At 45.5% G+C, this 23,448-nt stretch overlaps 1 protein-coding gene across 2 annotated transcripts in view; it reads right to left on the reverse strand.

The window, feature by feature from the left end:
* The window catches only part of LOC6600150 (GAS2-like protein pickled eggs), a 57,533-nt gene that overhangs the window by 13,543 nt on the left and 20,542 nt on the right, over positions 1–23,448 (reverse strand). For both annotated transcript variants that reach the window (XM_026990897.1, XM_026990898.1), the window contains exon 3: positions 7,179–7,611. In XM_026990897.1, coding sequence (XP_026846698.1) covers positions 7,179–7,346 — 168 coding nt within the window. In that variant the 5' untranslated portion in view covers positions 7,347–7,611. The remainder of the gene's footprint in view (positions 1–7,178; positions 7,612–23,448) is intronic.

Genomic DNA, 23,448 nt, shown 5'->3' on the forward strand with positions numbered 1-23,448 from the left:
GCATCACAGTTACCTCATTTCTTGCTCCTTTTAAGTTTCTCCAATGGATCACGGATCACGGATCACGGATCACGGATCACGGATCTCTGATCACGAAACCGCCTTTACCGACAGACAGAGAGAGATATCATCACGGACGAGTTATGGTGCGTGCTGGCGGTGGCCAACTGGGGATCTCCGCTCGGATCGTGCAAATTGCCTGGCCATGCCGAGTCTGGATCTGGCCGAGTCTATTTGGCTATTTGTCCACTTTTAGCCAAACAAAACGGAGGCATCGTCATTGTCCTCGTTGGGTTGGAGTGGAGCATTTGTTGTGTGTAAATACGGAACATATGTAAATATTAATTTTATTAAACAAACGTGACTCCAAGATCTTGGCTTGGATTGGCTTGGCTTGGCTTGGCTTGGCTTGGCTTGGCTTGGCTTCGCTTGTCTTTGGGGCTTTGCGTTTTGTGATTTGGGGCCTGGACTTGGCACATTGACGACGTTGACACGACAATCCACACCGACGGGCCGCAGTTTCTCTGGTTTCTGTTGGTGTTTGCTGTGCGGTTTTTCATATTTGGCTTTTCGATTCGCAATATTTGTGGATGCGAAATGCTTTGGTACCTTTGTTGCCATCGTTACCGTTTTGGCACTGGCTATTGACCGTCGACAAATGGTGGCATCACCGGCGTTCATCAGGCACGCATCAAAGTTGCGTGGGAACAGGCGACCTGGGAGGAGGCGGTCTGGCCTTTTGAAGTCCAAGTCCAGTTTTTAAGTTCCACTTCCACCTCCAAGCGGCTGGCATTTGTAGTGGTCTGTGGAGTAGTACATGGAGTACATGGCTCTTAATCTCCATGGTTCCGTTTCAGCCCTGCGGACTGCGAATTACGGATTGTGGATTAGTTGGTGAAAGCAAATGGAGTGTGGCCAGAGCAGACTTCTCAGCGATAAGTCACTCTGTTGATCGATTAAACGATTGTTCTATTGATTTCCGTTTTGGTGCTGACTGAATGACGCAGACTAGACTTCTCCTAGAACCGCTTTTCCACTGACCTTGCCGCTTATAGGCAGAGGCAATTACAAATTTAGAAATTGATTCGCCTTATGGAACATGCATAGATCGTGAGTGCTTCGGCGAGTCCTGGTCACGCTCTCCCGCCCCTAGAATGGGCTTTTTCCAACTCCCGGACAAGCTCCCTCGAAGAGCTCAAATTAGTCAGCGACACTCCATAAATCAGACACACTTCCCGACAACCGCACCGCCCCGCACCGACCCGCCCCGCCCAGACTGACACACACACACACAAAGGCAAAAAAATCAAATGGCAACGGGTCCATGTCCAGCTTCAGGTCCAGGTCCAGGTCCAGGCTGAGGTCCACTTCAGACAGCTGCCAATTGGCTGGGTCTGCTTGGTCCAGGTCCAAGCGATTAGCATACAATTTGTGGGGGATTGCTGGGGCCAGCACGCGCAGCAAAAAATAATAATCGCTTGGAGTTTTTAAATTTTGTCTCTGGCTCTGTCTCTGACTCTGACTGCCGATCCCGTCCGGACTGCCAGTGGTCGCTACAAATTGCAGCGTTAATAAAGTCAAAATCGGATTGGACACGGCCTGGCCTCACCTCCAGCCACAGTCACAGTCACAGTCACAGTCTCACTCCCACTCCTAGTCCCAGTCCCAGTCCCAGTCCCAGTCCCAGTCCCAGTCCCAGTCCCAGCCCCAGCCCCAGTCCAGCTGTGGCCCCTGTGCTGTCAGCCACCTGTGTTGAACACTGGCCACTCGGAAAGCGATTGAGCAGCGATTGGGCAGCGATATACGAGCGATATACACTCCTTTGCAGCGCAATCAACCAACCCGATAGATCCGAGAGAGATATTCGATCACACAATAAATTCAGCACTAATGAATTTTGATTCATTTCCATTCGCTTTCGCACAACAGCCAAATAACTTCAGCAATCAATGGAGCAGGGTTGACGTGACCTACATATGTATGTATATACATTCACATACATATATTAACCGGACAGTAGGCAATGAGCGATGATACGAGCCAGATATCAATGATTCTGCAGCAGCATATCGCACTGCTAAAGGTACATTGGTACGTATGTACGTATGCACGTACGTATGTAGATTCGGCAGAAACCCAACTAAAGAAAAAAACGTTTAGATCCTTCAGAAACTTTCAGTTTCCTTGGCACTTGTATGACATGATGTTGTAGATACATATGTATGCTGTATATATTCTTTTTCTGTCTCTAATATACTTAACGACTACAAGTGTACTGTACCGAAAGACTCGCCAATGGACACACACAGAAGACTACATGAATCCGTCGGTCATTATATACACATAAGCTGTCCCATATACCCGTAAGCTGTGGGGTTCTTTGTGTACGTCTCAAGCATGGTAGCATCTCTAACGCAGCTAGTGTTCCTAGTAGCTTTGCTGACAGAATAGCTGCAAAAACAGACACAGCTGCATGGGAAAAGCATGCAGTGAGAGCGAGAGCTCTAATACATATAAAGTCGTAGTTGATGACAAACTTGAAGTCCCGAAGCTCGAATCCGCGCCACCTGATGTGGGTAACCACGAGGATAGTGGACTGTTTGGTGCGAAGGCCGCGAAGGGCCTGCTCCCGCCCAAACTGGCCCTTGCCGCCGTGGAGGCCCCGACAGGCCTAAATAGTTGACGTGACTCTGGCTTTCAGTATGGATAAGGATGTTACCGGGGCTATCGATGACCGTTCTCTCAGGTGACCAGTCTACCGTCCAGAAGAGCATCTGCGCGTCGTCGCGTGCCTGGGCGATGATGCGAGACAGCTGGCCTCCGAATCCCGAAACCAGCATGCGGTCAGCTCCGTTCACCACAGGATAGGTTGATCGGTCCAGGTTTACTTTGAAGCGGTGGTCCTCCAGGCCGCGGATCAGGTCCTAGGGAGTGCTCACCATCAGAGCGCAGCCTGCCTGATCATCGTACAGCTGCGTCTTGCTCTCCTCGGTCGTGATCAAGCAAATGGTGCGAATTTCATGGGGCGTCGTAGGCACTCACCGTCTTTGCTACTTTCAGGGTCGTCTCGCGGACGGGCACGAGTATTAAGGCGATCGTCTATTGAGGGGGCTGGGCCAGGATATGCTGGATGACAGCCAGGATTGGCTCCAGGCTCTTGGCTCTACAGGCTCACTCCGCGTTGCTCCAGTGTTCCGCGCATGTGCCCGCTGAAGGGCGTCTCCCGAATTTCCCTCAACGGTTGGGGTAGCAGCTTATGACAAGAGCTGCCGATGCGCTGGAGGCTTATGCCGCAACGCCTGCGGTAGGTCTCCTCGTCCTGGACCATTTGCTGAAATGGGAGCACGTCTTCGTGGATCCTGACCCTTTGACGCTTTGTCGTGGACGCGAACCCTTTGGAGTTCGGGCTGGGGCTGCTTGAGCAAGAGCTGACTGCCGGAAGATTGCGTGGCATGGTCCGACCACGAATTCGTCTGTGGCTGCTGCGACCCGCGCTGCCGAAGATGAAAATGGGGGAGATGACCTCCTCTTCCGAGAAGGATTTTGTGGCAGCTATCGACCTCAGCTGCCAGCTGACCTCACGTGTCCGTTCCTTGCTGCCACCATGCCATGGCTTCAATTGGGTCCATTGCTTGATTAGAAGGAGAACTTGCAAAGACCATTGTGCACCATAGTGTGTTGTGTGTGCGGGCAGGGACACGGACACGGACACGGCCACGGAGACGGAAATGGAGTGGCTTTCGGCAGTCGGCATTCCGACATTCCGACATTCCGGCATTCGACTTGCGGATGTGGAGCGCACTCCACTCCACTTAAGCGTTATTTAATCGAAGCGGATAGCTGGGACTGTGGAAACGCATTATCTGCCCCCGTTCGGTTATCAACGGATAATTGGCGAGTGTGTGAGTGAGTGTTTGGTCAATTAAAAGCATTCGCTGGCTTTTTATCAAATTCAATTAGTCGCCGACGACGAAAGCCAAACAAAATACCGAAAAAAAATAACCAAAAGAGAAACAGAAACCAACAATCATCTTGAGGTGGCGGGTACAGGCTGGACGAATGTCATATTCACATTCATATTCGTATTCGTATTCATATTCAGTTCGGACGGAATGGACGGAGGAAGACGGCTATTCTAACTATAGAAAATTCGTATAATTAACTAGATAAATTGGCAGGCAATTGGTTGTACAGATCGTTAAGACAATTCGCTAATGACCGCCAGAGACGACTAACGATCTCCTTTGGCTAATTGGCCTCCGGGCACGTAGAACCAGCCGCCCAAGCAGTCGCAGTGGAGTTGAGTGCTAGATGGTGGAGATGGTGATGATGACGTGGCCATCTAGACGAAATTACGGGTCTTGTCCAGATGATGAAGACATCAGATCGCTGTATCTGAACTGCCGACCGTTCAAGGAGATTTGCTTCTGCCCCGACTCCACCCATGTTCGCGCTCCTTTTTGTAGCTCTCGGATCTGTCGTAGAGTTTCAATTAAAGTTAAATTAACGCTTCGTGACACACACAATTATCAAAAATTATATTTACGCTTATGACATTTCCGGCAGCCCCAGCTCCGCCGAACAGTTCCCGGTCGGTCCCGCTGCCCGTGTGTGCCTTACGCAAAATGCCACTGTATGCCCGTGTATGCCCTGAGTCTGAGTCATTTCATTTATTTCAAGACAGCACAGACAGAAGATCAAAGCGACTTTATGATTATGCTGCACGCATATCCATCACCATATCGAGCACTCGTCCGGGGCGCAGCACAGACAACGGCGGCGGCGGCGGCGGCGGCGGCGGCGGAGCGAAGCGGAGAGCTTCGGTGGAGGCCACTAGACGTTCGCCATAGAGTCCTGATCGAAGGGATGAGCGAGTATACTCAGAGAAAAATGGCGAGGTAAAAAGAAACACACCATGTCTAAGTTGTAAGTATTTAATCCAGTTGATCAGAATGTAAAACACTTTTAAACAGGTATACCTCGAGTATGTATAACATTTGTATGAAATACATATGTATACTTAAAGGTAAACATTGATGCGTGCCCCTTTAATGCATTCGATCATAACGGATTCTGCCTTCGGTCATATTCGGATCACCCCGAATGCCTAAAACCCGAGTGCGAGCCAAACATTCTCTTGCTGAAATGATATCTGAAATTTGTTTTTTTCAGTGTAAATACATATTTGCAGGCAGAAGGAGAGATACAAAACTAGCAAGTTTGTGCGTTGCTTTCTCGTTCTCTCTACCAGAAAATCAAATGGAGAGAAATGGAGAAAAAAAACTGAAGATTTCGGATATGACACAGTAAAAAGGACGATACCTGCGGCTCGAGGTTTCGGGAAAGCTGAATCGTTCATTCTAACGGACCGAACGAAGCGAATACCGAATACCAAATGCCGAATACTCTAGCTCTAGCGTGTATGAACATATTATGGAACATATGCATGTCTGTATATACAAATGTGTGTATGTATAAGTACTTCATAGAGGAAACTATTATCTATTATCCATTATCCGGAGCAAATCCAATAGTTGTTTATGAGCTTTGGAAAGAGAATACAGTGCTCGACACAAACCCAGATCAAGAGAGCAACAGAAAAACACTCTTTCTGCCATCAGGAACGGAACTCCGACGACTCCGACGACTTCGACGACTTCGACGACTTCGACGACTTCGACGACTTCGACGACTTCGACGACTTCGACGACACCGGCGAACACTAATTGATGGCCATTCTGGCAATCTTCAATGTTCTGCCATGGTCCCTCCCCGGCCACAGACGGAGATGCAATGACATCGCAGCTCTTACACGTTTTTACTTTCGAGGAACGAACGGCGGACCCAGACGAAGCACAATCCGAAAAGTATAAGAAAAACCAGAAACCATCGAGGCGGCATCTGCCACAACAATGCTGCCTCCCAGCAGGAGACCCCAAAGGGGGCAACCACACGATGAGGCTGCTTCGGCTGCTGCTGCTACAATCTCTTTGCCGATACAAATCCACAACGTCTGTCTGACAACAACTGCAACATCGCCAACAACAAGTAAAGACAAATTGTCTACGGGTTGAGGTCTTGCTATTGGCCTCCAGCGTGACGATGTTTGGTGCTACTGGCGCCACTCAGCGCCGCAATCACAGGGGGCAAGGCAAAGCAGTGCAGTGCAGTGCAGTGCAGCGCAGTGCAGTTCAGGGCAGGGCAGGGCAGGGCAGGAGTTGTGCTTATGGCATGTGCCACCCAACCAAACCAATCGAAACCAAATCAAACCACACCAAGCCAAACCGAAAAAAGCCAAAGCAAAGCAAACCAAATACGAATTCAAAACCGAAACCGAAACCGAAGCCGAAGCCGAAGCCGAAACCGAAACAGAATGGAGACAAACGACAAAGCCCGAGATGGCGGGAATGCCTCGAATGATGCAGTTACTCACAGGAACACGACTTCAGTTCAATGCTAATTCCACGGCATCACTCGTTTTTCTTTTACGCTTCGGACCAGTCCGGACGATCTCAATCTGTTCTACAGCGACATATCGGGATCAGCATCTCGGCATCTCGGCATCTCGGCATCTCGGCATCAGCACCAGCCAGTCGTCAAAGAATGAGGGGGTCGAGCGGTTATGCGGTTATGTTGTCTAATACCGGACCGTCCCGAAGATAGATTTGGTAACTGATTTCTCCGAGAAACTCCTTCAGGAATAGTTCATGAATCGGTTCTCGTAATTTTTCTGTGCATTTGTTGAGCTCTTTCCACAACCATTTGTCCGCCTGCCTGTTCCCTTAGACATTTTCTGCATTTCTGCTTGAGTTAATGCCATCTTCGTCACCCACAAAGCCGCACACCCATTTAGTGGCTCATTTACATTCGCAAGGATGCCGCAGCAATGGGACAAATGCAAATGCGAATGCAAAGGCAGAGCAACTGAAGGCTCAATGAACCCCCAGTGACCCCGTTTCCCGCTTCCTGGAGTGCAGTGGAGTGGAGTGGAGTGGAGTGGAGTCTGGGGGAGGTGAATAAGAAGCTTTTTGGTGATGGAAGCATAAAAAGCATAAAAGACGAAATGGAAATCCGTTGGGCTTTTAGCACTTTGAAAAGTGTGAGTTGTATTTTACGGTCCCGCGCTGCACCTCGCTGCAACTCGCTGCACCCCGACACTCTGATGACTTGCGACTTACCTTGCAGAGAGCCACGCCTGTGTCGAGGCGATCCATAAAGTTCTCGGCATTGATGCTTAGCTCGGGATAGAGAGTGCTCAGCCACTCGGCCAGATCCTCCTTCATGGCCTCCAGATACTCCTCGCTGGACTTGAAGGGCCTGTACGGCCGTGCCTCCAACATGGCCATGGTGTGTGTGTGTGAGTGGTGTGTGAAGTGTGATTTGTGGTGTGGGCTCGGGATATGGTATCCCCTTACTGCGGCACCTCGTATCCTCTCGTATCTCTTCCGTTTCACTTTCAAATGGGAGCTGCTGTTGGTGTTTGGCTTTCGCTTTGGCCGCGGTTTCTGCAGAGTTACGTAGGATTCTCGTTATTCAGTGGATGCCAGAGCATCGCGGCTCGATTCGGCTCGGATTATTCTGATATTTCGGATATTTGGGATTATTTAGCTTCTGCAAAGAGAGAGAGATAAGTCTGACATCAAAATGTGTTCTTTTGGGTGACACCTGCAAATCTTGATCCCCCCAATCCCAATAACATGATACTGTATATGTATGTACGTACATATATGTATGTACATAGGTACATTTGTATGGTATGAAATCAGTTTGGCATCAAGTAGATCATAAATTTCAAAAATATTTTGCAGACATTTTACCCGTAGTACTTAATATACCATACCGTTATGCCCCACTCCACCCCACCCCACCACACCCCACCCCTTCACTTGAAAACAGCGGAAAAAGAGCGAAAATTTATGACTGTGCCACTGCAGCTGACATAATTATGGTACGCAAAACCGCAGCAACAATAACATTGCCGCCAGCAACAGAAACAGCGGCAGCAACAGGGGCAGCAAAAACTGCAAAAGCTATACAAATAAAATCAATAAATAAAACATAAAAGTGACTTGCGGCAGTCGTCGGTTACTTGAAAAAGCCCGAACAAAATCAACAGCAAGAGACCCATACCCAATGCCTCATACCCCATATCCCATGCCCAATGCCCCGTGCCCCATGTCCCATGCCCCATGCCCCATGCACCATGCCCCATGCCCCATGCCCCATACGCCAGCCCATTCCCAGACACGGCAGCAACCTCAAGACATGGCTTAAAGGTGGCTAGCTATTGGGTGCCAGGTTAATGGCTCACACGCCAGCTCCGTGCGACGTGCCCCAACTGCAGCCTCAAGTCGCACTTACAATTCCAATTGCAATTCCAATTCCGGCCACTAATTAGCGGTAAACGCAATTGAACTGTGAACTTCAGCCGGGAACAGCTCGACGAGATTAATGTCGTCTGTCTCCCCATTCCCATTCCCATTCCCATTCCCATTCCCATTATGGAAATGGGAACGTTGAGTCGGTGAATCGTTGAATCTCATCCCAAAAGGTAGGTGCTGGGGCCCACAAGGCCATGGCTCGGCCCTTGGCGGAATAGTCATAAAACGCATGGCTTATCTAAGCGTTTATCGTTTATCGTTGCATAAGGATGCTCCGAAAGGATTAACCTTGGCCAGGTCGAAAGAGAAGGAGAAGAAATCTCCCCGGTTGAGCAGACACTGATAACTAACACTGAGGCGTGTCGGAAAAGAGAGAACAGGTTCGACAGTCACTGGAGGGGAGATTAGGCCCTACTTAACGCGGTCTCCCATGGCAGGAGAACAAGAATTTGACTTATAAGAGGAGGTCTATAGAAATGCAGGCTACATTTGAGAAAATTTTAAACAGTTTTAATACGCAAATCACATATTGTCGGGGAAAATATGAGGCAAGAACTTGGAGACAATTGGGGCATATTTTGCGAAGAACACTCGTATATTGAATGGAAAATGGGAAATATCAGGAAATATGTATGGAAAAGATGAGGCAATATGTGTAAATATTATATTATGTATAAATTAACCCTAGGGCATGCCAAAAGATGGTTATGGAAAGTAGCTCCTCCAAGTCCTCCAAGTCAATGGAAACACATCAAACGGCTAATACCACTGTTTCATTAGACTCGGCAGATTCGGCAGATTCGGCAGATTCGGCAGATTCGGCACGTTATTCGTCAAATAACGCGGATGGCGTCGATTTGCTGTGTAAGTTTCCCATAAGCGAACGGCCTCAGCCAGAACCTGCAAGTGGAGCTGCCAGTAAATTGGATAGCCTTCCCAGCTTGTGTTTTACGTTTGGGTCTTGCACAGCTTCGCTTTGGTTGTAACCACATTAGGCACTTGCGTAACACTCACTCCCGATGAGATTGGTCTTAATTAAGGCGAACCGCTTACATATGTACATACGTGTACGAAATCAGCTCTCCCAACAGATTCGCGATCCGCGATCCGCGATCCGCGAATGGATCCGTTGAGCCGACTACCAACTCCGTGTGTACAAGTATTGACTAATTTGGTGCCATTGATGATGATGGGGAATCGATGAATGGTCGTCAGTGGCGGAATGGAGTCAGCTGATTGGAAATTGTAGCTGGACCCCTCAGGGGCCTGACAAATCCGCATTTCATCTCGCGGACGGGGTTGCTGGAATTTCACTTTCATAGACTTGCAAAATATACATACCATATGTACGGGTTCACGGTATATTCGTATTTGTTTGCCTAGATCGATCAATCTATTCCCAGCCACGCCTCCTGCTGGGCTGGGGTGGGGGTGTTGGTGTTGGTGTTGTGGGGGGATGGGGAGAATGAGTGAAAAGACATCGCAGTGCTTTGTTTTTTGCTGGGATATTTCTTTACTTTGTTGCCATATTCATTCGAGACAAACAAATATGCAAATGTTCGCTGGCCTTTTGTTCAACTGATTAGCGGTATTTTTTTTTTTTGAAAGTGAATTTAATTAAAAAGTCCAAAAACACCAAAACGTAAAAACAGCATAGGATGCGTCGACATCATTTCGCTTATAAGGCCCGTCCCATTTCCATTCCCATTCCAATTCCAACTCCAATTCCAATTCCAGCTCCTCTGGTAATTGCATACGCCTCAAAATGTTTTCGGCGATTGTCGATTGCCGGATTGCCGATTGTCGATTGCCGCCACTGCAGCGTCACTATCACTGGATATAGCCTATACCTAATATTTTGTACATTGTATGCGGACTCTCTCGTTTCTTCCGTCATTATATAGACTTATCAGTCCCTTATCTAACCTATTGGAGGCCTTTCCAGCCGATAGCAGGCCTATCTGCTGCTGATAATGATGATGCCCCCTGATGGTCAAAGACATAATCACCACAGGATACTCATATTTATTGATTTGGTATGTTACGTTTCATATGTATTTCTAAAGCGTTTTCTAAAGTCTAAGATCTGTATTCAACATAGGAAGCATTCAACAACTTCTGACATCGGTCAGCATCGAGGGGCAGCAGAATCCCTATCTAGATCCTTTAAGTGAAAATCGTTTGGCCGAATCGATTAGTCATTTCAAGCACAAAAGACTTTCCTGCAGTTTGCTTATTTCATTCCATTCACTTTTCCTTACTCTATTCCTCCTGTAGATTCCTTCTTTTCTTACTGCTTGTCTTCATTGATTGGTCCTTATGCCGAATACTGTTCTCTGATCTGATCGGGCTTCCCTCCGTTTACTCCGCTCTCACCTCTTAGCCCCCTTTAGCCCTAAGCGAAAGTTTTGGCGAGCGAACAACGGCATGCCCTGCTGAATGCTGGCTTTCCTCCATTTCCACTTGCATTTCCACTTGCATTTCCATTTCCACTTCCATTTACACCTCGAAAAGTGTGAATTTCTAAATGACAGTAAAAGTGATCGAGAGAGCGCATGAAAAATACATACATATGTTATAGAAGCCACGAATTCAATTTTTTTTCCGCTGCTGTTGACTTTTTCAATTAACAATTACAAATGACACGTCAGAGATAGAGTTGGGGATCGTTGTAGTGTGGTCATGCGGCAATGCGATATACATAGTTTCACAATGCATTGAAGCATTGGATGGGTGCTGTTGGGTGGGGTTGTTTGGGGCGCTTTGGGGTGGGGGGTATCGATATCCGCGATAGATCCAATGAGAAAGAAATGCAGGTCGCATTTGGTTTCAAGTGTGAGAGCTATTGCACTCAACTCCACTCCACTCCACTCCATTCCATTCCACATCTTTCACACCCCCTTCTCGCGTCCCCACTCATATGTATCACCCTTTTCTTGCCACCCAAACGTTCAATGACACTTGAAGCGACAATCGAAACGATTTCATTTCGAGCAGCAACATTCCCACCCCACACCCTATAAACACACACACACACACACACACACACACACACACACACACACGTCTAGCACTGGCTCCGTGGCTCCGTGGCTCAATGGCACAGCGGGGCCAGGCCTGAACTTGATGCACTCGCATTTGTCAGAAATTTCAGTGCCGACCACAACAACAACGAAAATCACCCATGAACCATGGACCATGGACCATGGACCATGGACCATGATTTTGACAGCAAAAATTCCCCTGGATGCAGCTCTCCATATGTGTACGAGTGCTCCCCATCCAATGGAGCAACAATTTCAGATCTCGTTCAAGTGCAAAAGTTATTTTCACAAGTTATTATCTATCCATTTTCAGCCATTGAGCCAACAATGGTAACAGCACTTGAATGGAGTTCCCTCTCCACGTCCCCCAGTCTCCCAGTCTCTTCTTTGCATGCAAACACATGATTGTTTGGCTTCTTTTATAGCTCCTCCATCTGCATCTGCAGGTCCTCCTCTTTTGTCTCTTGATGCATTGCCATATGGAAAGACTCTCTCTCTCTCTCTCTCTCTCTCTCTCTCTCCCTCTCCCTCTCTCTCTCTCTCGTTCCGGCACTGTCATCATCTCCTATCTCCTAGGAGGTACCCCTATGCCACATTTGCAACACCAAGCATCAAGCATCAAGCATCAAGCATCAACCATCAGGCACTAGGCATCACCATCATTGTCATCGTCACCTCACCCTCAGCCTCAGCCTCTCACCATCTCTAGGCTGCGCATTACGAGTAGGGTAAAAGCACTTGGCGAATTTATGTCCCAGCTTTGTCTCTCATTTAGACGTTCACAGCTAAATCAATAGAGAGACGGACACAAAAGGACAACAGGCAACGCCATTTTGTAGTTTGCTACCGAAGAACTGAACAGTAAAAGCCAGCTGGATGGACAGTTACAATATACATGTATATTGAGTGGACATCATCTCCCTTTGTTCATTTTGAGTCAATATGTTTTAAAAACAAAGAAACGCATTTTAAAAGCTTTCGTCGTGCACATAACAGATCGAGATCGCTTCCTAGTGATCATTTCAGTGTGGAATCACAGAAAAAGTTATCAGGCAGATTTTCGCATGAATCAATTATTGATCAAGCCAATGGATAGCGCATATCTCTCCTCTACCACCTCTCGTAGATGGACAAAACCCTTGGACGAGTGGTCGTCTCTGCGAGCTTTCACTGTAACTATATTTATGCACATATGCACAATATACCCGTCCCGTATGTACTCGTATGTACATAGGTACATACATATGTTTGTCTATAATTGCATTTACTCGTAAGAATGGGTGATGGCGATGTCCCTGATGTCCCTGATGTCCCTGATGTCGCTGATGTCACTGGCTCTGGGCCTTTGATGGTGTGAGAAGCGTGTGTAGGAGGACGACGACCTTGGACTAGCTCCACTATATTGGAGTGCAGTGGAAGTGGGGTTGCGGCTGACTAATAGGGAGTACGGCAATCCATTGGCACGGCGCCAAAACTAAAGTTCACACAAAACTGACTCACCCAGGGAGCTGAAAAACAGAGGCAATTCAGCCCAAAACAAATACAAAATGTATACAAGTATCAGTGAAAGAAGTCGCTCTTTTTCATGTCTGGCCCTAAGTAGATCAAACTTCAACTCGCACAGCCATGTGGTAACCTTCGGAGCTGTTGTATCATTTGAAAAAAATAAAACCAAGAATAAACACCAAACTCGGGCCCACGTATATCGGTTTTTTTTCAGACGCGGTATCCCAGGAGTATGAAAGGTATGTACATATGTACAAATCTACATTGTTTAATGTACATACATACATATGTACATACATAGTCCATAACTCTTGGGAAGATCAGATTAAAGAAGAAGCTCTGTAAACTTCTAAAGGCCAATGGCTTTAATTTGGATGTATTTAATTAATACCTAGAGATCATATTTAACGGCTATCTTGTAAAAGTCTCAAAGTATATTGATTTGTGTCTTTTGTTTAACCCTAATGAAACTAGGAAACTATACAATTATGATAATCTACCTTGGTTAAAAGACATACATATGTACATATATTTTTCTATCATTCGATTCTAAAATTTGACACGAACGGTTTTTCGATTCTCAGTAGAGTAGAGGGCATTTTAAAATCATTGAAAAAAGCTAAATTATACAGAATGGTCATATCTACTAGATCGCCTAATCTGGATCATGTAATGCCAGAATGAACAAATCAGTTTGCCAGTATAAATGTGGAGCCGCGGCCTTTGCCGCGGCTCAGAGCGTTTTCGCTCGCTCATACATACATACATATGTACATACATAAATGTCGCAGAAACCTAATTTACCATGTATTTTGCCTTCGACTGTAACAGCAAACAGCAGCAGAAAAACAAAAAAGAATACGGACAGGGACAGAGCAACAACAGAAGCAGCAGCAGCAGCAGCGGAGACAGACAGAGAGAGGCAGTGAGATAGACAGACGCGAACAAAGACCAAGCTGCGACAAGTTAAGAATTCGAATTCGAGCTCGAAACAAGAAACAAGAAACGCAACTTAAGTCTGCGTAGGTTTCTTAAGTAACTTCAAATGTTTTGATTAGACTTTAAATGACAAAAACAACAAAAACAACAAAAACGGCAGCGACAACGACATCGACGGTGGCAGCGCTAAAAGCTGTACGGATCGAAGCTCTCCATAACATACCCTCACAGACCTCATCACTGCGGGGTTTGGTTAAATTTCACTGAAATATCACATTGGTAGATCACATTGAACTTCAGTTTGTTAGATAAAATTAGCTGCATAAACAAGCAAGTTTCTATAAAGAGATTTGTGATCAGATCATATGTCGTACATACATGTATGTACGTATGTACATATGTGTGTGTTCGTACTATGTAGATATGTATGTACATATATGTATGTGTACATACATACATACATACATACATACATACATATGTATGTATATTTTTAGTCTAGCATAACGAAGAGTCTAAAGAGTTATCAAGGGTATCGCAATAGTACCTAGCTTACAGCCTGAGACTCGAACTCAAAATCATGTGCGTCGTCATCGGAATCGCGCACTGTGGGTTGCCTCAGAGGTGAGAGCGACAGAGACATACATACATACATATGTATGTATGTATATAGAGAGAAAGGGAAGTAGGCTTGCGTTCGCCTGCAGCGGCCACTGCAAAGATAGTCGCAAAGAGAGAACGTAACTGTAGTGGAAGTCCAACACAAATCCAACGTCTTAGAAATCAGGTGCTAATCAGGTGATGTCCATTAGTCAATGGGGGAGATACATTGAGTAGCTGCCTTAAAGTTTTTTGCACTATCAAAGAATTAAATACCCACCTTAGAAACTATTCTAGTGGATGAGTCTTCATACATGCATATGTATGTACATATGTATGTATGTATGTATGTATGTATGTATGTACATATGTATGTATGTATGTACATATGTATGTATCTGCAAACGCTCCCAGCGACGTAATACTAATAGAATTAGAACTAGAATTAGAAGGTTGGAGAAGGAAGGGCATACAAGGAGAGCGGCAGAGCGTGGTACAGCTGCAGAGTTTAGGCGTGTACACTGTAGAGCAGCAGAGAGCAGGAGGCAGAGCCGACTAGGAGAGAAGCAGTAGAAGACCGCAGCACACTGGGTAAACAGTAGCTCTAGCGGAAGAGTCAAATTTTGGAAAATAAAATACTTCAAGATTTTTTGCTTGGATTCGATTACCAATACAATATTTAGGCTTTCGAAAATGTTATGAAATACATACATAGATTTCATCGTTATTCGGTCAGCTGTGAGCCCTAAAGGGTAGCGTACGAGTATGTATAATATAAACAATTGGCATCCATACATTTACAAAAATTCGAGCTATTCCATAACAAACTAGCACGACACCGATGTACTTATTTTTTTGGCCAGCAGTGTATGTATGTATGTTTTTGTAGGCGCATCATTAAAACTTTTGCACTCTTAAGGTTTCGGCTTGCAAGTTGCCAAAAATTGATGGTTCTTTACAGCTATGTATTTTGATCTTTATTAACTTGAACGTGTGTTAATAAAACCCAAATATAGTCGGTGGCTGGAGCGTAATTGTCGTAATGAAAAAGCGCGGCATAATATTGAAATCGGAATCAATCAACTCATGTTACACTTTCGTGGAGTGCAACTTTTGGATTCAACTATAATTTATTTTAATAAATTATAATAATAAATGTCTTCGCGAAATTTGTAGATTAGAGCACAACGTCCGGGAACGTTTCACAACAGATCATTTCGAAGATATTTACATATGTATGTATGTACATATACATATGTATGTAGTTCAGACTCAGAAAAATAAGGAATAATATTTTAAATTTTAAATATTTTGTTTTAAATTTATAAATAAAACATAAAAATCAATGACTTTTTTTACATTTTGAATAAAAAAGAAATTAATAATAATAACATCACAATCCTCACTTTAGCTTAAGCTCATTATTATTTGAAATTAAATTATAATTTTTCGCTTTTTGAAGTAATGTAAATAACTTTTCTTCTGTTGGACTCGCTGTTTTGCGCAGTGTACGCGGCAGAGGAACAAAGCCAGCGGCTGCAAGCATTTTTCTACCTCGCCACTTCTAATGTTCGTCTCGGCCTCGCAGCCTCGCAGCCTCGTCTGACTGTGTTTATGTCTTTCTGTCGTTCAGTCTTTCAGTCTTTTTCTGACTTTCATTCACCATGGCCCCAAAGAAGCAACGTCGATGATGACGACGACTGCGCTGCTACCGGCTTGTCTTCCAAGATGCTACGCTGCTTTTGTCTGCTTTTCTCAGTTATGTATTTCATTTATTGTCTTTATACCCTTGCAGAGGGTATCATGATTCGGACTACATCTTGGAAGCGCAGATAAGTACATACATATATAACCAACGCAGAGAAAAATGCATTTTATATGACTTCAATGAAGGGACTGCAAGGGTATCAAAGCGTATCAAAGGATTCGACCTTCGAAGCTCACCTTCCTTTTTTGTCGTTATGGTGACGGCGCTGCTGCTGCTGCTGCTGCTGCTGCGGCTGCTGCTGCTGACTGCGAACTTCTCTCCTCACGCATCTGCACATCTCCAGCCAGGCAGCCGCTGCCGCTTACCTGCTCTCCTGGCACCTACTCTCTCCTTCGCTTGCCATCTTCCGTTTGCCTGTGTACGCGCGCGCGCGCTTGTGTGTGTGTGTGTGTGTGTGTGTGTTAGTGCTAAGCGCAGCTTTTGCTCTGCTCTTGACCTTGAACTTGTGTCGGGTTTACTTTTGTTTTCTTTGGTCGCCTCGCCATCACTTAACGTTTTTCTCTCTCGTTATTGTTGCTGTTGCTTTCTTTCTGGACGGTCCGATCGGATCCGATCCGGTCCGGTCCGACCCTGCTTGGGCTTTGCCTTTTGCTGAAGTGCGGCCTAATCAGGCTTAATGCCGTCGCCATCTCCACAGGGTGAAGAAGGGTGGGAGGTAAGAAGGTGGAGGTGATGGCGTGAGACCTTTTCTAAGAATCCAAAATAAGGTAATTTTTCAGTTTTTATGAAGAAATCTGCTCGATCCGTTCGGTACATATGTACATACATATGTATGTACATATGTGCATATATATTATCTAACCTCCCGAAAGCGAACACATGTATAGTATATGTACATAGTTTACATGTACATACATACATATACATACTCGTATGTGCCTTTGTAATCGTATCTTCTTTTCAGTTTAGAATCAATTTATTCTGTTCGAAACACGTGTGTACATATGTACATATACATATGTATACACATATGTACTTGTATAATTCAAACAAAGTATATACATACATACATATAAAACAAGGACCCAAATGCACAGCTCCCGATGACGCTAACGGGCATTTAATCAAAACTTTATTTAGGACGATGTCCCAGTAGTGCGGTTAGGGTTACAGCCAGAACTGGGCTCCCATCTGCGGCTGAATTGGCAGCGCGTGACCATTGCCTCTGGGATGGTGGGAGCTGTCTGTTCTGAGGAGGGAGGAGACGACTATCTAATGACAATTGACATTGGCCAAGCGACCGAAGACAAGACAAGAGCATTGGTGGCCAAGAGGTGTGACACAATTGCCACATCTTCATCTCCAGTGACAATGCCAGAGAACAGAAAATACAACAAACAGAACCCAAGAACAAAAGTCATCAAGATTGAAATGGAAACCGAGTCCAACAGCAAGAGCAAATTCCCAGACTAGACCAGACCCGACCAGACCAGACCAGACCAGACCAGACCAGACCTGACCAGACCAAAAACACAAATGAAACTAGAACTAAACTTAGAACTAGATCAAGAACTTGAACTCGAAGGGGAACTTGAGGTGGATCTGGACCCCTGCACATAATTGGAGAATGTCCATAAAGCCTCTGCCTCTTTCTCTTTCTCTGTCTCCACCTCCATTTCCATTCCTATGTTCGCGGCTTTGGCCAGGTGAGAGTTATGCGTTGTTGTTAATTAACCATTTACGGCCTGATTGCTGCCAGCCATCTGAGCCGATCCCATTCGACCATCCGACCATCTGATCATATGAGCATATGAGCAACAGTGTAACGAGGTCAGTGCCAACTGGCCAAAACGCACAATGCGTCCGCGGAGGAACCGAACCAGGCCACGGTGAACAGGGTATGGACCTCAACTGGAGCATATCTTAGGGGATGAAGTTCTCTGGGAGCTACACATGTATGTAGATATGTATATACATATTTACCTATGGAACATTACCGAGCGGATATCAAACAAGGTGAAGTTTATTGACTGGAGCTACATATCTAAGAGGTGGAATAATATAGTACTCGTAACATAGAACGGATTCTAGATATTGACCTATTGCTCAGAAGTTGCTTAGCTGGCTCTTTCATCGTTCCAAAATGCCAAACCTACACGTCGTACAGTGGCGAGACGCACTGTAGGTAGGTTGGTCCCAGAGAACTTCTTTGGGGGGAATACACTCGAATAATTGATATGCAGCACGCACGGCAATGGATCAATCCAATTTATGCATCGAACGACCAGGAAAACAAACCAAACTTCGACATCGAGTTTGACTTGGACTTTGAATTGGACTTAGGAAGAGGCCAACAGGGGTCTGAGGGCTGTGGGCTGGGGTCTGACGGCTGACGGCTGACGGCTGAGTTCTGGGCCTGGGCGGTGGAGTTTGAGGCGTTGATGTCAACGTGCCACCTCCATAAACAACTCAATTCGATCGTGAGCCTGACCACGTTATTCCGAATCGGTTCAACCAACTACCAACTTCATACGAGTACGAGAGTACTCCCCACTCCCCACTCCCCACTTTCGACTGTATACTCCACTCTTTAGCACAGTCCGTACAGACTTTATTCGATCTGGTTGATAGCTGGCACGTGATCTGCAGATCCAATTCGATCCGAACCGAACCGAACCGAACCGAGCGTACCAAATCTGAATGAAGATTTTATGAATGGAGAACTCGAATCGAGTTCAGTTCTGATCACTTCACTCCCCTTTGAGTGGGGGGCGTGAGCGAGGCAGAGGACGAGTCACTGGCAGAGGCCGATCTTACATACAGATACGTACAGATGCCTATGTATGTGTGTATGATTTATGTATGTGTATGGGAGTAGCATCTGTGAGATAGTTTCGCTTTCTAGAAATCGCACCTGAGTGCAGACGGAGTGGATGGAGAGAGGCAGAGGTATGAAGAAAAGCCTTGACTATAGGACTTCTTCTTAGGGGGCTGTAACGGTTGTTCCTCTCTTTCTCTTTCTCCTTCTCCTTCTCCTTCTCCTTCTCATTCTCTATGCATTTGTGTATCTGTGTATCTGGGCATCTGTTTTGGCACGCAAGTCGCAGCACGCGCAGCTTAGTTTTCGTTGCCGTAGTGGTTGTTGTTGTTCTTCTCGTATTCGTCTGACGCATTGTCTGTCGTCTGTGCGTGGCTTAACAACTGAAAATTGTGGCATAAACACGTCCAACAATTTCCGGCATGAGTGTTGGACGTTTTGTTGTCGACTGTTGTTGTTTATTAGTTCCATTGATCATCATTAACCGTCGAAACACATGCATCTTCGGGCTTATATAATCGTCTATGCGGGGGTAACCCGATCCGATCCGATCACACCAAATATAAAATATATTCTAGCGAACATCAAAGCTCAGTAAAAGCTCTTTTAAACGGACACCCACAGGTAACGGGAGATGTACATACATACATCTGGAGTCCTTTAGCTCTACTGATTTTCTAGGACCCCAAAAGATCAACATTATTCGAAAGACCCTAAGGAACTCTCCTCTCTGCACTTGGATTTATTTATTTTTGCCATTTTACTTGGGCAGAGAGTAGAAATATTCAAATAAAAGTGGTTTCGCTTACATTTTGACATGAATATGGAAACATACATTTTTAATATTCTTATATTTCATATTTATATTAATTATTTATCATACCTAAATTATTTTACCATAGCGGACAACATTTCACGTCCTAATGGCGGGTTTAAAGTAGTCCGAACTTCAATTGGAAACAATCGCAACCTCAGTGGATCTGCATTGTTTATGAATTGTTTATATGGCTCTGGGCAAAGATAATTTCACTAATGATACGGTACGATCTGCAGTCTAAAAGATATTGTCATTCTCTACGGTTCTGCGTTTTTGGTTTTCTCGTATCTCTAAAATTGTGAATGCCACGGATTTTCGTCCTTTGTGGGGGCGGGCCAAAATTTTGAAATACATTTGTAATAGTAACATAATACAGAAGTCTGGATACGAAATATCGCTGCTCTAGCTCTTATAGTCTCTGAGCACTAGTCTCATAGGGACGGACAGACGGACAGACGGACGGACGGACGGACGGACAGACAGACAGACAGACATGGCTCAATCGACTTGGCTTTTGATGCTGATCAAGAATATATATACTTTATGGGGTCGGAAACGCTTGCTTCTGGACGTTACACACATCCACATTCACCAAAAATCGAATATACCCCTATACTCAATTTTAGTATTGGGTATAAAAACACGTGTTTCATTTAAATTTGGGTATGCTTCAGTGTACATTCATATATATGTATGTACATATATACTCTCGCAAGGGGTAGACCCTTACTGCAAAACAGTGCTCTCTCAGCCTCTCTCTGCCCCCAACTGTGTTGTCTAGCAGTTGTCAATGATCCGATCCACTCGCATGATCGTCACCAAGCCACGTCGCGGCTCCGCCTGTGCTATTTTGGAGTCTCATTTCCAGGGCTATTTATGGCTAACCTTGTGGCTCCAAAGCAAACCGAGACAACGCACACAAATATTATATTAGAGGTCTTTCATCTCTGACTGCAGTCTCATCCTCTGTCTCCACCTCCACCTCCATTTCTGTATCTCTGTTTCTGTCTCCCGCTCTGCCTCTGTCTCTTGCTCGGCCTCCTCTGAGGCCACTGTGATATATTTCTGTTTCAAATTTAGAACTATTAATTAGTGTTGTTTCTTTTTTTAGTCAAAGGAAGCACACAAGCACAAACACAAACAGCGATCGGCAATCGGCCATCGGCCATCGGCCATCGGCGATCTTTGGGAGTTCCAGTGAAAAACCGATTGGCCACGGTCAGAGGGAAGCCGGGCACAGCTAGCGAGATACAGATACAGATACAGAAACAGAAACAGAGACAAGTGATGAGCATGCGCATGTGCGCACTTCAATAGTTGTGTAAACGACGAAATTGAAAATGAATTTATATTCGATTTTGTGCGAAACGTTATCAATTAATTTACGACTGGGCCCTCAAGGAGGAGTACTCGGCCGTTGCGTTAGGGGAGTTAGAGCAATTAAAATTGATCAGAGTGCTGGCTTTGGCTGAGACCCCAAAATCGATGCGATGATGATGATGATGATGATGATGATGATGATGATGATGATGATGATCGTAATCATCATTAACCCCCAGAGCCAAGGTGATAATGATCCAGCAATCAAACAGCGAGCAACAGTGTAAATGTGAATGCCGAAGAGCTTGTCAAATGGCCCAAAACAAATGGCCTAGACCAATGAGCGACCGAACATTGAAACAGCACAACAGATCGACAAACACCAAACACCAAACACATACAGATCTTGGGCCAGTTTCAGTTTCAGTTTCAGTTTCAGTTCGATTTCGATTTCCATTTCGAAATTTAAATTTCAAGTGGATTTGAAAAATGTAAAAAAGAGCCCTCCCCCCCTTCCGAGAAGGTGGGTAGAAGGTAGGAAAACAATCAATTAGGTTTTGATGAGGTCTTCGGCGCGGACCAAAGTCGAATCCATTGCACGATCATTATACAAGATGATCGCATTATCATCTCAACTTTGACACACACTGCGATTACTCCGAGCGACATGAGCTTGTGGAGAGGAGAGCAATTAGTGGACATAATTAGATCACTGTTTCAGGGCTCCAATTAGAGACACGCAATATATACACAATCACACAATATCCGTTTAAAGATCAATGACAGAAAAGTTACATCCACCAGATTGTTGAGAAAATATCGCTTAAAGATCAGTCGGATATTATAGGCGATGTGTCCAGTCTCAGCCTCCAAAGTTGGGGATGAAGACGGATCTGCCATCAGAGATCGTAGAATAAGTGGATCCATCAGATGGGACCCTCGATCACTGATCCGAGTGGAAGAGATTGACAATCGCTGTCACTTAACGGAGCTTGATCATCAATCTCACTTGGAGATTGCAACCAAACCATTTGTAGCCATATCAATTGACATGATCACCACGCTAACCGGGCACAATTTGCACTTTAATACTGATCTCCGTTTGGGTTCACGTCCGATTTGCTAATTCTATAGAAAACTATAGCACCCTTATGCACACGGTATCTGCAAAGGAGAGCTGTTTGAGTAGCTTGCTAAGTGATCCACAATAGAGGAATAGGTCTATGGCAGATCTTCTGAATTCGGAGGTTCTTCCTGCAAACGATTTCCGCTTCTGCTCCAGATACGACTTGGCAGTTCCGCGTTGGCCATCAGGCAGCCAGGCACAAAGGAACTCGAGCATTCGATCATTTGGCATTCGTATGCGAAACGCGCATTCTCCGAGTACTAGGTACAGGCACAGGCACAGGCACAGGCACAGGCACCACCACCATATCCATATTTGCTGACCAACGCCCAGTGCATTATTACGAGTATCATGTTGTTCCGTCATATTTCACTGGCTAATTGCCGGGCGATCGTTAATGCAGTGACAGGAGAGGCGACAACAGCGTCGGCGCCACTATCCGGACGGGGCCCGGAGCGCTCTGGAGGGGAAAGTCGACTCTGAATGGAAGAAATGCGAAATGAATGTGCTGGCAGCCGGCTGGCTAATCGATTAATTGCCCGAGCCCCAGAAGCACTCGGCGACTGCCCAGATGAATATTGCTATGGATATTAAAAATACATGAATACATGAGTATGTATGTATGTACAATGCACTTACATATGTGATTATGTCTATACTGCCTTATATATTATATAAATCCACGCGAAGGGGTAGTTAACTGGTAGAGCATTTCTCTTCTTGTGGAGTAATCTCGTTCCCGGGAATTGGAATGGGCCAAACGAATTGCGCAGCTATAAACGTGAATAAAAGGAATTCGCAATGCAATGCCCTCGAAATGAGGCGTGACCCTTGGTGGGCTGCGGAGGGGTAGGAGTGGGGAAAAGGTACTGTTCATTTGCATAGAAGATCGAAGGGCAAGGAGGGAGAGAGAAAATGGGGATGGGTTGCGGGAAGCAAGCTGCGGATGGAACGGATATGAAATAAGCCCCATTCCGCGCTCTCGTTTTGACATTCAGTTGCAAAAAACTGCATCGAATATGGCCGTTCGGTTGTACGAAATTTGTTTAAATAGTCAACGCAATTCCAAAATTGAGGGACAAGAAATAATAAAGAAAATATTGCCCTGCCTCAAAGCCGAAGAGGTAGAAACAATCTTGCGGACTAAGTCCTAGCCAAAGCCAGAAGATCCATCGTTTCCATGACAGCT

The sequence above is a fragment of the Drosophila persimilis genome, unplaced genomic scaffold, assembly GCF_003286085.1.
Source record: "Drosophila persimilis strain 14011-0111.01,24,50 unplaced genomic scaffold, DperRS2 tig00000622-arrow-arrow-pilon, whole genome shotgun sequence".
NCBI lineage: Eukaryota > Metazoa > Arthropoda > Insecta > Diptera > Drosophilidae > Drosophila > Drosophila persimilis.